The sequence below is a fragment of the Paramisgurnus dabryanus genome, chromosome 13 (assembly GCF_030506205.2).
Source record: "Paramisgurnus dabryanus chromosome 13, PD_genome_1.1, whole genome shotgun sequence".
In the NCBI taxonomy this organism is placed as follows: Eukaryota; Metazoa; Chordata; class Actinopteri; order Cypriniformes; family Cobitidae; genus Paramisgurnus; species Paramisgurnus dabryanus.
In genome coordinates this window covers 24,951,603-24,963,944 of record NC_133349.1, presented here as the reverse complement: position 1 = coordinate 24,963,944, position 12,342 = coordinate 24,951,603, and the positions used below count along the sequence as shown (strand labels likewise).

Sequence of the window (12,342 nt, the reverse complement as noted above, 5' to 3'; positions counted from 1 at the left end):
AAAATGTTATCTAAGAATCCAAAATGTTTGCCATTAGACCAGGGTTAAACTTGAGTACTCATACAGTATTATATCCTTCAAATATCCAAAGTTTTTAGTTCTATAAGATTTATAAAAGACAGACCATCTTTACCGATTCAACACACAAAAAACATTATCCCACTATCTCTGGATAACTTATGATTCACTACATGTTCATGTCGTTTACAAAACTTACGAGCAGATTGCCAACAAAACACAGCCATTGGACGCAGTTTTCATTGATGCCTGTGACTCATAACACTGCCTTAAACAAACACGCACAACTCCACTGCTACCCCGGATAAATAAACTACATCCTTTGTTCCCATAATGCTTGGTTCATTGGGAAGCAGAACAAGATAAAATTTCCCTCAAAAACAGCAATACTTCTCTGGTGATGTTGAATTCCTGTCAGCTCTTGATTGGTGTGTGCGTGTGCTTCTGGTGCCCATATAAGGACTTCCACTGTACTTCCTGCACTACACACTGCATGAAAATAGTCCCATGCTATTGAAAGTTACCAATGGGACCAAGGGGACTATTTTCGAGCAGGGCATGCTAAAAGTATGCTAAGCTACGCTAAAGCTATACTAAGCTATGCTAAAAGTGCTAGCACCAGACCCGGAGATCAGCTGAATGGATTCCAAAACAGTAAGAATCAAATGTTTAACTCTAGGGGAGCTGGAAAAATGAGCATATTTTCAAAAAAGGTGGAGTGTCCCTTTAAGCATGAGGAATCCAACTCTTAAACAGTGTTAATAAGTCTGAATGCATGAATAAGCTTTAACCCCCTACCTCTTTAAATGAGAAAGATCATTGTTAATTTTTATTGTTTTAGTGAAAAAAATAATATTTGTAGTGTTAGAGATACTTTGATGACATTTATAAGGCTCAAGTAAATGAAACAAGAGAAGATAATTTAGTCCCTTTTATCAGGGATGCTCTTTCAGGCATTTACTTTGCTCTGAATAGACAACAACCCTGCCTGTGTTCCTGTGAAAGCTTCAAAGAAATCTAGGCATTTACAGATTTTTATCTGTGGCATCTGTTGCATGTTGTACTGGATTTCTCTTCCTTTATCTTTTATTATAGCATGCATGTGAAAACACACAGCTGTGGAGTATTTATCTAAAAAGCAGAGGCAGAAATCCAGCAGTAAGAGAGACAGCATTATTAATCCACTCAATGGATTGTCAAGTACAGTAGCTCTTTTGACAAGTTTATTTTATTGTAGCTTGTTTTTTTATGGTTTTAAAAATAAAGTTTAATTAAAAGTTGTTAAGTTAATACATGACTAATGTCTGTAAAGCACCTAAGCGTGATAAAAATGCTTGTGAAAAAAACTATTGCATGCCAAAAAAGTCAAAGTCCGGCTATGAGTAATTCACTTCTACCCTGAATAACCTTGAATTTTGTTACATGCCATTTTTGCCAAAATAACTTGCAATATGTATTCTATCATAAGCAAAGTCAACAGATGTTTATGGTGTTAGTTTTCTTTTCATGTTATAAGCATCTATTCTTGGGATATAGATGTCTATTAGACAAAAATTTGTCTTGATTTAATGAAATTTGGTTAGCTTGGCAATTTATTCATGCCACTGTAAAAAAATTTGCTGTAGTTTTGCAGCTGTTTGCCAGTAACTTCCTGTAGATTAAATTGATGTTATTTACTGGAAAAAGTTTGTTCAAAGTTTAATGAACATTAAACATTAACAAGTTTTTGGCTTTACAAAATAAAACTATACAATAACAGCCTCATGCAAAGCATTCTGGGAATCAGAAATCCTCATCAACATTTTTCTGCTTTTCCCTTCAGATTTTGGTTCCCAGAATGCTTTGCATGAGGCTGATATTTTAGTTTTAGACTTGTTAAGGTTTAATGGTCATTTAACTTTGAACAAACTGTTGCAAGTAAATAACATCAATTCTACAGAATTATTTTGATATGATCTGAGTCCAGTTCTACAGCATATACAAAACAGACGTCCCAGTTTTGAAACGAATGGGACCCAGAAGCGTCATGCACATTTTGGGAACACTTCACAATAAGGTTGCATTTGTTAACCTGAGGAAATGTATTAGCTAACATGAACTGACAATGAATAATCCTTCTACGTGATTTTGTTAAATGTAGTTTATGTTCATTTCAGCATAGTTCATTTTTAAAGGAAAATATATCAAGATTTGTTAATGCACAATGAGCTTACATAAATAGAAGTAAGAAAAACTATACTGAGCATTGTTACAGTAGTTCATGTTATCTGATGCATCAATTAATGGTAACAAATACCATCTTTTTGTAATTAAGGGGGCATCAATTGGACTATAGTTTAGACATTTTTATACCTACTGTAGGTATCATCCAAATTTTAATATCTCCTGTAGAATATACCTCAGGTTATTCTGCATGAGACTCAGTAAATCATTTCTATATATGGATCATGCTGCATGCACAGGGGAGCTGTCGTGCTGGAATAAAAAGGGACCCTTTCCAAACTGTTGAAAGTGGAACGCATACACTACAATTTTCTAGAATATCATTGTATAATGTTGTACAAGCATTTAAAAAAATCTGAATCAGTGTTTTATTTCATTTATTGATTTAAAACGCAATTGCCTCAAAATATTAAGAGGGCAGTTTACAGTACATTGCCAGGTGAACTTCACCTCCGGCAATAACAAATACCTCAGGGAACAGAAATAACAAATCGGACTGGTTTCAGTTTCCCTGACAACACACAAACTTTTGTGTGATACTATTCTGTATATGTAGTGCCTAAATTTCATTGCCCATTTCATGTCTATCCAAATAGCTTTACTGTAGCTAAAGGGATAGTTCACCAAAAATTAAAATTCTGTCATCATTTACATCATTACTTATGTTGTTACAAGCCTGTTTAAATTTCTTTGCTCTGTTGGAGCCGATGGTGTAGTGGGCAGCACTCAGACATATGGTGCAAACGCACTTCCGGTGACCAGAGTTCAAATCCCGGCTCCCGTATCCCATAACTCTCTCTCCACCCTCTACTTTCCTGTCATCACTCAAAACTACTGTCTATCAATAAAGGCAAAAATGGCCCAAAAAAATAAAATTCTTTGCTCTACCTAACCTACCTTAAACATTCTACTTATGAATGAGTATATAGAAAATTAATGGTAGTTATTAATTTGGTCTGGAGTTGGTAAAAGGTGTTTGGAAAAAACTGTGATCAAAATTTCGATATCTTCCTAATGATTCTGCACACACTGTATTTTATTGCAGTTTTATCATCATCATTTTGCAAACAGCTATTGGTCTATCACTTATCACTTGGCCTGCAAGGTTTTTTAAAGATGTATTTGGGCTAGTCAATTTTAAAATAAAAAATAACCAAAGGACTGCTGATAAGGTGTCTCATATGCCGGTCTGTCCAGAAAAAAACATCTCACGCTAACTTTTTGAAAAATGCATTACACCGCCACCGCGGCTTGTACCATCATCAATAAATCAAGCCAAAAAGAAAGAAATGGGCAGCGATACGCAATGAACGAGGGCTGGTCAGACAAAAATAGTTATGAGATGTATCGGCTAAAAAAGTACGTCGGCCCACCGGGAAATTGCCCGGTCTGCCAGATGGCCAGTCCGCCCCCGGTTACAAACATTCCTCAAAATATCTTTCTTTGTGTTTATTAGAGCAAAGACATTTTTACAGGTTTGTAACAACATGAGGGTGAGTTAATAATGACAGAATTTCATTTTTGGTTGAACTATCCCTTTAACCGCAAGGAAAATAGCCATAATTGATAAAATGGATATTGGAGATGATGGATTTAATTTTGGCCTGTCTGAGATCCATAAAATATTAATTCCCTTTTTTTAGTTAAAATGTATTGCACTTTAAATGTGTATGAGAATCACTATGAGGCTTTGCATGAGGTCTGTTACACCTGTAATAACTTGTATCCTCATTCAGTCGACAACATGATCGTAGCCTGCCAACTTTAGACGATCTGTCCTATTTCACCCCAAAGGAGAAGAACATTTGGCCTTGAGGCGTCTACCTCAGATATGCTACATTCCCAAAACCATCCATCAACCTGCTGAATTAATGGCAGTAATGCAGACTCGTGGTGACTTCACTGCCTGTAAGGAAACAAAATAAAAGCTATATAACAGATAAGTCATCACCAAATTTTGTGAATGAGTTTTTATCCAAAAGGTTTTTGAGTCATATAGGACAGTCATTAGCATAAACTATATCCTATATTTTGTTGTTGATATCAAACTCTATACACTTCGTTAAAGCTACAATAAAGCCTGCAGCAACACTTGAATCCCTAATAGTAAACATTTGGTTGCACCCTTAGTCCAATGGGAAAACGAGTTGTGAAACATTGATTTGATATACACACCACCTTCATCATCCTCTTCTGTAGCACCTTGCCTTTATTTTAGGTCTCCTCTCTGACACACATATTTTGGTGTGCCTGAATAAAAATGTCCTAAACACATAGCTTGGTGGAAAGGGACAAGGAGTTGATTCTATAAATAAAGCATGATGGATGGGCGTCCATAACCCAATGTGAAAACGGTGACTCTCGGTTTGTGTATGTTTACTGGAAGGTTGAAATCTGTGTTCACTGTAGGTAAATGGAGAAAACAGAGGCCTTTCCAACTGACTCACATCATTTTCCATCTCATTACACTTAACAATCTCTGTTTAAACTCATTAAACCTCAATGGCCCTGTTTGGAAATCTTCTAGTAAGCAAAAGCATTTTAGAAAACATATGAAATGGTTTTAGATCAACTGCATTCTTGTCACACTGCTTGCTTTTGGTTCCCGCCTACGATCTGCTTCCATGACCTGTAATTAAATTACTGACCGCTTCCATATGCATCCGTACAAGCCAGGCAAGATTTTAAGACCAAAGCCAAGTCTAGCATTCACTTCCACACACTTCTGCATCTGCAGTCTCTGGGAACATCAGCTGAGCGCAGCTCTCGCGTCTCGGGCCACCGAGTAGTTGATCCAGCACTTCTTTTTGTTTTTGTAGGCTAAGCAGTGCCCTCGCAAATCCTGACATCATTTGCACTAACATATAGAAACGGAGTTAAAAGCTTCCAGATGTTTTACTCAGCAGATTAACTGTAGTTGTTTTCTCCAAAATAACCGCAAAGGTATTGCACTTTTGGTTGCTTATTACCACCACACCCCATGATTTGGCTGCACCTTTTAAATAAACTCAGGAATGTCTATAAAAACTACAAAAAAACCCAATACAAATCAAATTACGACTCACAAAAAATATAAAAACTGAGAATGTTTGTCTTTAAAATCCAGACTAACATCTCCATAATCTAATTATGAGATATTGGGAGTATCAAAATTGTATTTCATTCTTTGATTTCACATTGATTTCAATCTTTGACATGACCTTTATCAGTCAATATTAAAGATATCAACGTTATATTTTTAAATTTTTCATTTTAAATAGGATGATTTTATGTAGAAAACAGTAAATCACAAAAAAATGACTTCAGCTGGGTTGAGTCAAATTACCAAAGGAAAGTGGAAATGAAGGTAACAACATTTCAAAACATTCATTTATGAGTCAACTTACGCTTTAAGTCTTCAAAAGCCTAGAGACATTTTTTTTACGATGCAGTCTTTATTCTAAGGCCCATGAGGATGCGAAGGCAGTTGATGCCTACACCGTTTTGTTACCCGATCAAAGCTTACCAAAATCTCTTGCGTCGTCATTTTTCTTGCGGATTCTGGAGAAAATGATTATGCCTATGAGTCGGTGAAGGTCAAAAATAGAGCAGGGACCGTTTAAGTACAACCAGGGGCCTCATTATTTATAAAGCATACATAGGCTATGCACAGATTTGATCGTTAAGTGTGCGTACGCAAAAATCCATGCAAAGTCCATCTTTATAAAAACTGTCTTTGATGCGGAAAGTGCTTAGCGCCATGTCAGGGCATGAACAGACTGAGCAGACGTTGTTAAAAAATAAGCCATTCTTGTTGCTCAAAAAGGGTTTAAACATTGACAGACGCTCTTATATATGTCAATGACATTAATTAGCCAGTGTTAAAAGGCAGAGATCTTAAACTGCTCAGTTCAAGGTCATTTGAGATTTTTCACATCTGAAAGAAAGAGGTACGTGTGTTTTTTGTGCGTACGTTCGTTCTATAAATCACACGTACGTTTTTTTGATGATCGTAATGGAGCATACAGACCAAACGTGAGTTCAACGCGAATGAAGCGATATGGGAGGTGCATTTGTGGCGAAAACACTCGCTATCTTTGCCCAAGTTTAAAATATTTAACTCAAGCGAAAAATAACGAAGTTACATCCCGCAAGTAATCTAATGCTACGTACACACCAAACACGGGGCATCGCGTTACTCTCTGAAGATTTCTCGCGGGATTTAACTTTGTGTCATGCAAATTTTTCACTTGAGTTGAATATTTTCAACTTGGGCGAAGACAAGTTTGAGGCAAATAGCACGTTTTTGCTGCAAACATGCCGCCCATATTACATCATTCGCAGTGCCTCACATTGACTTTGTATGTAATCTATTTGCGCAAATCATTGAACTTGCGTTTGGTGTGAACCTACAGTAAAGTGAGTAACGCGATGCCCCGCGTTTGATGTGTACATAGCATAAGATCATATGTAGGATGATTTCTGCGCAGCATTTTATAAATAAGCAAAATTGACCAATTTTTGTACAATACTTGGTTTAACCAGTAACCAGATGTATCTAAATATCACTCTTAAGTCTAAAAAATATATATCAGCAATAATAATAATATGTGAAAAATTTATACCCCAATCATTTTTTTATTTCCACAGATCATGACATTTGTTTCAGTGACACATGTGTATTCAAGATGTTTGTATGATTCAGGTGTCATTTAGGATATGATGAGTAGTAAATATTGGGTAAGATTATCTTGCAAGCTTAAATGTCATCTAAATCTAAGTTGTCATAGAAACAAGAACTTCCTTCTTTGATGTAACTGAAAACCAGCCATTAAGTGCAGACAGACATGGTCACAGGCACATACAGTTAACATAATGGACTTGCAGGATTACTACTGCATTTCCATTGCCTGATAAACACAACACTATGGCATACGTGACCATGGCCCACAAAACCAGCAATAAGATTGATTTTTTGTGCTACAAATCATTAAGATATTAAGTAAATATCATGTTTCTATATATTTTGATAAGATAAATAGATATTTTGTAACTTTACTGTAAATACCTGTATATGCTAAATGTATTTATCATTAATAATAGGAGTTGCTAAGGACTTCATTAAGACAACTGTAAAAGGCAATTTTCTCTTTATTTGCACGTTTTTTACATTTGAAAATGCAACAAACCAGAAAGTTGGGAATACAATATACAGTTTTTACAGTATAAAAGCCCAAAGTTATTTCCATGTTTTAAGTCCCCATTAAACATGTAAACCAGTATATAATACAATTACATTGAATAAGCTTGTATTTTTCATTATAAGAAGACTAAAATTAGCATTACTATATCTAACTTCAATATGATGGAACTCTATTACATTAATGTAAATGCATAACATTATACAGTGAGAAAAAAAGTATTTGAACACCCTGCTATTTTGCAAGTTCTCCCACTTAGAAATCATGGAGGGGTCTGAAATTGTCATCGTAGGTGCATGTCCACTGTGAGAGACAATCTAAAAAAAATCAGAAATCACAAAGTATGATTTTTTTAACTATTTATTTGTATGATACAGCTGCTAATAAGTATTTGAACACCTCTATATCAGCTAGAATTCTGACATTCAAAGACCTGTTAGTCTTCCTTTAAAATGTCCACCTCCACTCCATTTATTATCCTAAATTAAATGCAGTGTTTGATATCATTAGCTGCATAAAGACACCTGTCCACCCCATACAATCAGTAAGAATCCAACTACTGGCCAAGACCAAAAAGCTGTCCAAAGACACTAGAGACAAAATTGTACACCTCCACAAGGCTGGAAAGGGCTATGGGGAAATTGCCAAGCAGCTTGGTGAAAAAAGGTCCACTGTTGGAGCAATTATCATTAGAAAATGGAAGAAGCTAAACATGACTGTCAATCTCCCTTGGACTGGGGCTCCATGCAAGATCTCACCTCGTGGGATCTCAATGATCCTAAGAAAGGTGAGAAATCAGCTCAGAACTACACGGGAGGAGCTGGTCAATGACCTGAAAAGATCTGGCACCACCGTTTCCAAGGTTACTGTTGGTAATACACTAAAACGTCATGGTTTGAAATCATGCATGGCACGGAAGGTTCCCCTGCTTAAACCAGCACATGTCCAGGCCCGTCTTAAGTTTCCCAATGACCATTTGGATGATCCAGAGGAGTCATGGGAGAAAGTCATGTGGCCAGATGAGACCAAAATAGAACTTTCTGGTCATACTTCCACTAAACGTGTTTGGAGGAAGAAGGGTGATGAGTACCATCCCAAGAACACCATCCCTACTGTGAAGCATGGGGGTGGTAGCATCATGCTTTGGGGTGTTTTTCTGCACATGGGACAGGGTGACTGCACTGTATTAAGGAGAGGATGTATTGCCAGAGTTTGGGGAACAACCTCACAGTTAGAGCATTGAAGATGGGTCGAGGCTGGGTCTTCCAACATGACAATAACTCGAAGCACACAGCCAGGATAACCAAGGAGTGGCTCTGTAAGAAGCATATCAAGGTTCTGGCTTGGCCTATCCAGTCTCCAGACCTAAACCCAATAAAGAATCTTTGGAGGGAGCTCAAACCCCGTGTTTCTCAGTGACAGGCCAGAAACTTGACTGATCTAGAGAAGATCTGTGTGGAGGATTGGACCAAAATCCCTCCTGCAGTGTGTCCTGCAAACCTGGTGAAAAACTACAGGAAACGTCTGACCTCTGTAATTGCAAACAAAGGCTACTGTACCAAATATTAACATTGATTTTCTCAGGTGTTCAAATACTTATTTGCAGCTGCATCATACAAATAAATAGTTAAAAAATCATACATTGTGATTTCTGGATTTTTTTTAGATTATGTCTCTCACAGTGGACATGCACCTACGATGACAATTTCAGACCCCTCCGCGATTTCTAAGAGGGAGAACCAGCAAAATAGCAAGGTGTTGAAATACTTATTTTCCTAACAGTATGTCATATCCCTACTTCTCCATCTGAAAACTTGCTTAATAGATATATAGAGGAAGGATGACTGCCTAAAAGCGTATTCATTACGTCATGACCACATGTTTGTTTTTAGAAATGAGAACTGCTGGGATCATGAGATCTGATGATTCAGGCTACTATATGACATCATATCAGCATCACTGTGTTTTGTGGTTTATGTTAAAGTGTGCAACCAAGGCTCTGCAACCTAAATTTACAGGATACTTTAAGCGGTATGCTTTTATTCAAAGCATTTTATGTACACCATCACATTATGGTTTGCTTAAATCTTACAAATTATCAGACTGGAACGATATCTTAATTTACAGTATAAAAAGAAACTACCCACTAGAAATAAAAGAAAATTACACAAGACAGAGAACAGTGGCAAACACTGCAGTGATCATAGTTGTAGCTCAAGTTAAATCACAGGGTTGTTGCTGTGTTCTGACAGAGAAAGGTTTGATTTGTAGTTTCAGAGTGATTTGTTATCTAGGGAGCATTTCCTCCAGGTCAGCCACCACATAAGCCACTACGGCCCACACAGCTGAACACAGGTTCATCTCCTCTGGATCCTGAACGCTCATCGTGTCCCCATCGCTGTGATGAAACCAGAAATACCTTTGATCTGCAGTATGCAGACTGGCACCTGAAACAAAGAGACAGCAGATATAATATAGTGTACAGTAGTTATGTGTTTTGCATGATTTAAAGGTGCCAAAGAATGCATTGAAATAATATGTTACATTTTATATATGATATCTACATTGAAGGTATGTGGCTTTATTAAGTGCAAAAATAATTTTTCATGTCCATTTACAACCCTAGGATTTGCCTTTAGATTAAAATGGTCTATTATTACCTTATTTGAAAGGCTCAGGAATAATAATGTTGAGCTCTGCTCTGATTGGCTGTTTATCAGAGCAGCTCAGTTCAGTAGCTCTGTGTGTGTGTGTAAACAGACCTTATGTTTGAGCCTGTATCAGATGAAGATACTGATTGAAAGGACTAATCAATTGTTTGGAGATTGTTAATGGACGTTTCTGAGTGGTAAGTTTGCGTTTTTTAAGTATGGACCTGCAAAACGTAACTGTAACGTCAATAGCAGAACTTCAGCCTTAACACTAGCATCTAGCGCTAACTTAGCCGTCACAACTTTGTTTTTAGCATACATCTCAGGCGTACACCATGATTGTAACGTCACAGTTGGTGTTATGTTGAGATTGGCCTGTTTAAGCAGTCTTTTGCATGCGCGAGGTTTAAATCAGAAGGAGGAAACAATCATGTTTGAGGCTCAGGATATGTCTTTACCATGTAAAAAACTCTTATTATTCATCTATGCCTATATAAATACAGTTGTACATTCTACGGCACCTTTAATATTATTCTTGTCCATTATATATTAGATAAAATACAAACCGTGTTCCAAATTAATATGCACATGCCATTATATGACAGTGTGGATGTTTTTTTATTTAACTCTTTCAACGCCAGCGTTTTTTTAAAAAGTTGCCAGCCAGCGCCAGCGTTTTTCATGATTTTCACCAAAGTTTAATGCCTTCCAGAAAATGTTCTTCTTGAAATATATAAACATACAATATACCAAATGAAAGAACAGACCCTCTGCTTTCAAAAAAAAAACAAAAAAAACGTTTCATCCTACCATCAGTGGTTCTTTTGTAATCAGCTTTTGAATATGGGTAGGTTTCTGCAAAAACACCGCATTTTGAGCAAAAAGCAGAGATAATTCCATTTTTGTGACGGACATTCATAGAGATCCCATTCAGAGCGATCTTTAAAACAGACACAGACATGCAGCCGCTTGCCATATAAGGGCAATACTTCCAGGTTTAAAAATTTGCAGAAGGGCACCACCTGGTGGATAATAGCGGTATTGCAGAAAGACGGAAAATCTCGTCATTGGCGGGGAAGCGTTTTCTCTTAATTGACGAGATATCTCGTCAATGGCGGTGAAAGAGTTAAATGAAATAAAAATGTCAACAAATACTTTAATACTTATGCAAAATATGCTGTTCCATATTATTAAGCAAGTTGTAGTTTTCATACAATATGGGTATGTAAAAAGATCTTTCTAAAGACAAAAAACTGTGCATTATCTTAAAAAGCAATGTATTTCCTATAACATTTTATATTTGGTGAACCTAAACAGAAATCATTGAACTATTACACGTTTCATGAGTGATTCACAGTACAGTTTTTAAATATTTTTTAAATATATTAGGAGGAGGCATTTAGCGGCTTTTGGATTTGAGCTTTTTATTTCTTTCCATTCAATCATCCATCAGATAGGCTTTCATATTTCCACTAATATTTCCTCTGTGGTAAATCTTGGTAAGATTTAGGCATAAATAAGTGCTGCTGATGAAAAGCGTCTTATGATGATGACTAGACGACAGCATGCAATTTTCAAAATCGTTTCAATATACAGTAAGTGTGACACAAAAGTGTTTACTTTCTCCACCGTACCCTTTCTTTTCTTTGTTTAGAGAAGCAATGGAGAAAAGAATCCAGCGTGCATGTGGTTGCAGTTAAAACCTGTTTGCCTGCCATCTATGTCTGTACCGATTCCATATGTGAACAAACGCCATCCATCCAAGATTCATTATTCCCCTGGAAATTCAGTGAGAGAGACAGAGAGTCTTGTTCGACCTTCGAAGGGTGTTTGGTGAAGCATTGCTTATTCTTTGGCCTAGAATCAATAGTGTGAGGTGTATGGGGTATAGCGCATACTACAGGGACCGTCCTGAGGAGCAATGAACTGAAAAAAACGCAGCGTTGAGGCTTTATTCATATAGACCGAGAGCTCCAATATAAACAGAACTGTCAGTGATGGTTTTAAACATCCACTTGATTACATATTTACCAAAAATATAAATTGGGATTTTGGACCCATCCTATAAATACCCAACAGCAAGAGCAGATTAAGTTTGGTAAGCTGCCACGACTGTGGCAGAAATCATTTCTTTATCCTCGGGAGAGGTTGGCCTTTCGCAATGAATTGACTTTAAAGACGGCACCAAGATTTCATGTTTGAGTTTGCAGCCTGGTCAAGGGGAAAAACTGCCGAGCGACTCGTGATTACACACCAAATGCGGCACAAAA

General features: G+C 36.9%; 1 protein-coding gene across 2 annotated transcripts in view; it reads right to left on the bottom strand.

Annotated features, from left to right (window-relative positions):
• Positions 1 to 7,443: 7,443 nt before the first annotated feature.
• The window catches only part of LOC135751826 (carboxypeptidase Q-like), a 73,695-nt gene continuing 68,796 nt past the window's right edge, over positions 7,444 to 12,342 (bottom strand). For both annotated transcript variants that reach the window (XM_065270095.1, XM_065270094.2), the window contains exon 8: positions 7,444 to 9,868. In XM_065270095.1, coding sequence (XP_065126167.1) covers positions 9,708 to 9,868 — 161 coding nt within the window. In that variant the 3' untranslated portion in view covers positions 7,444 to 9,707. The remainder of the gene's footprint in view (positions 9,869 to 12,342) is intronic.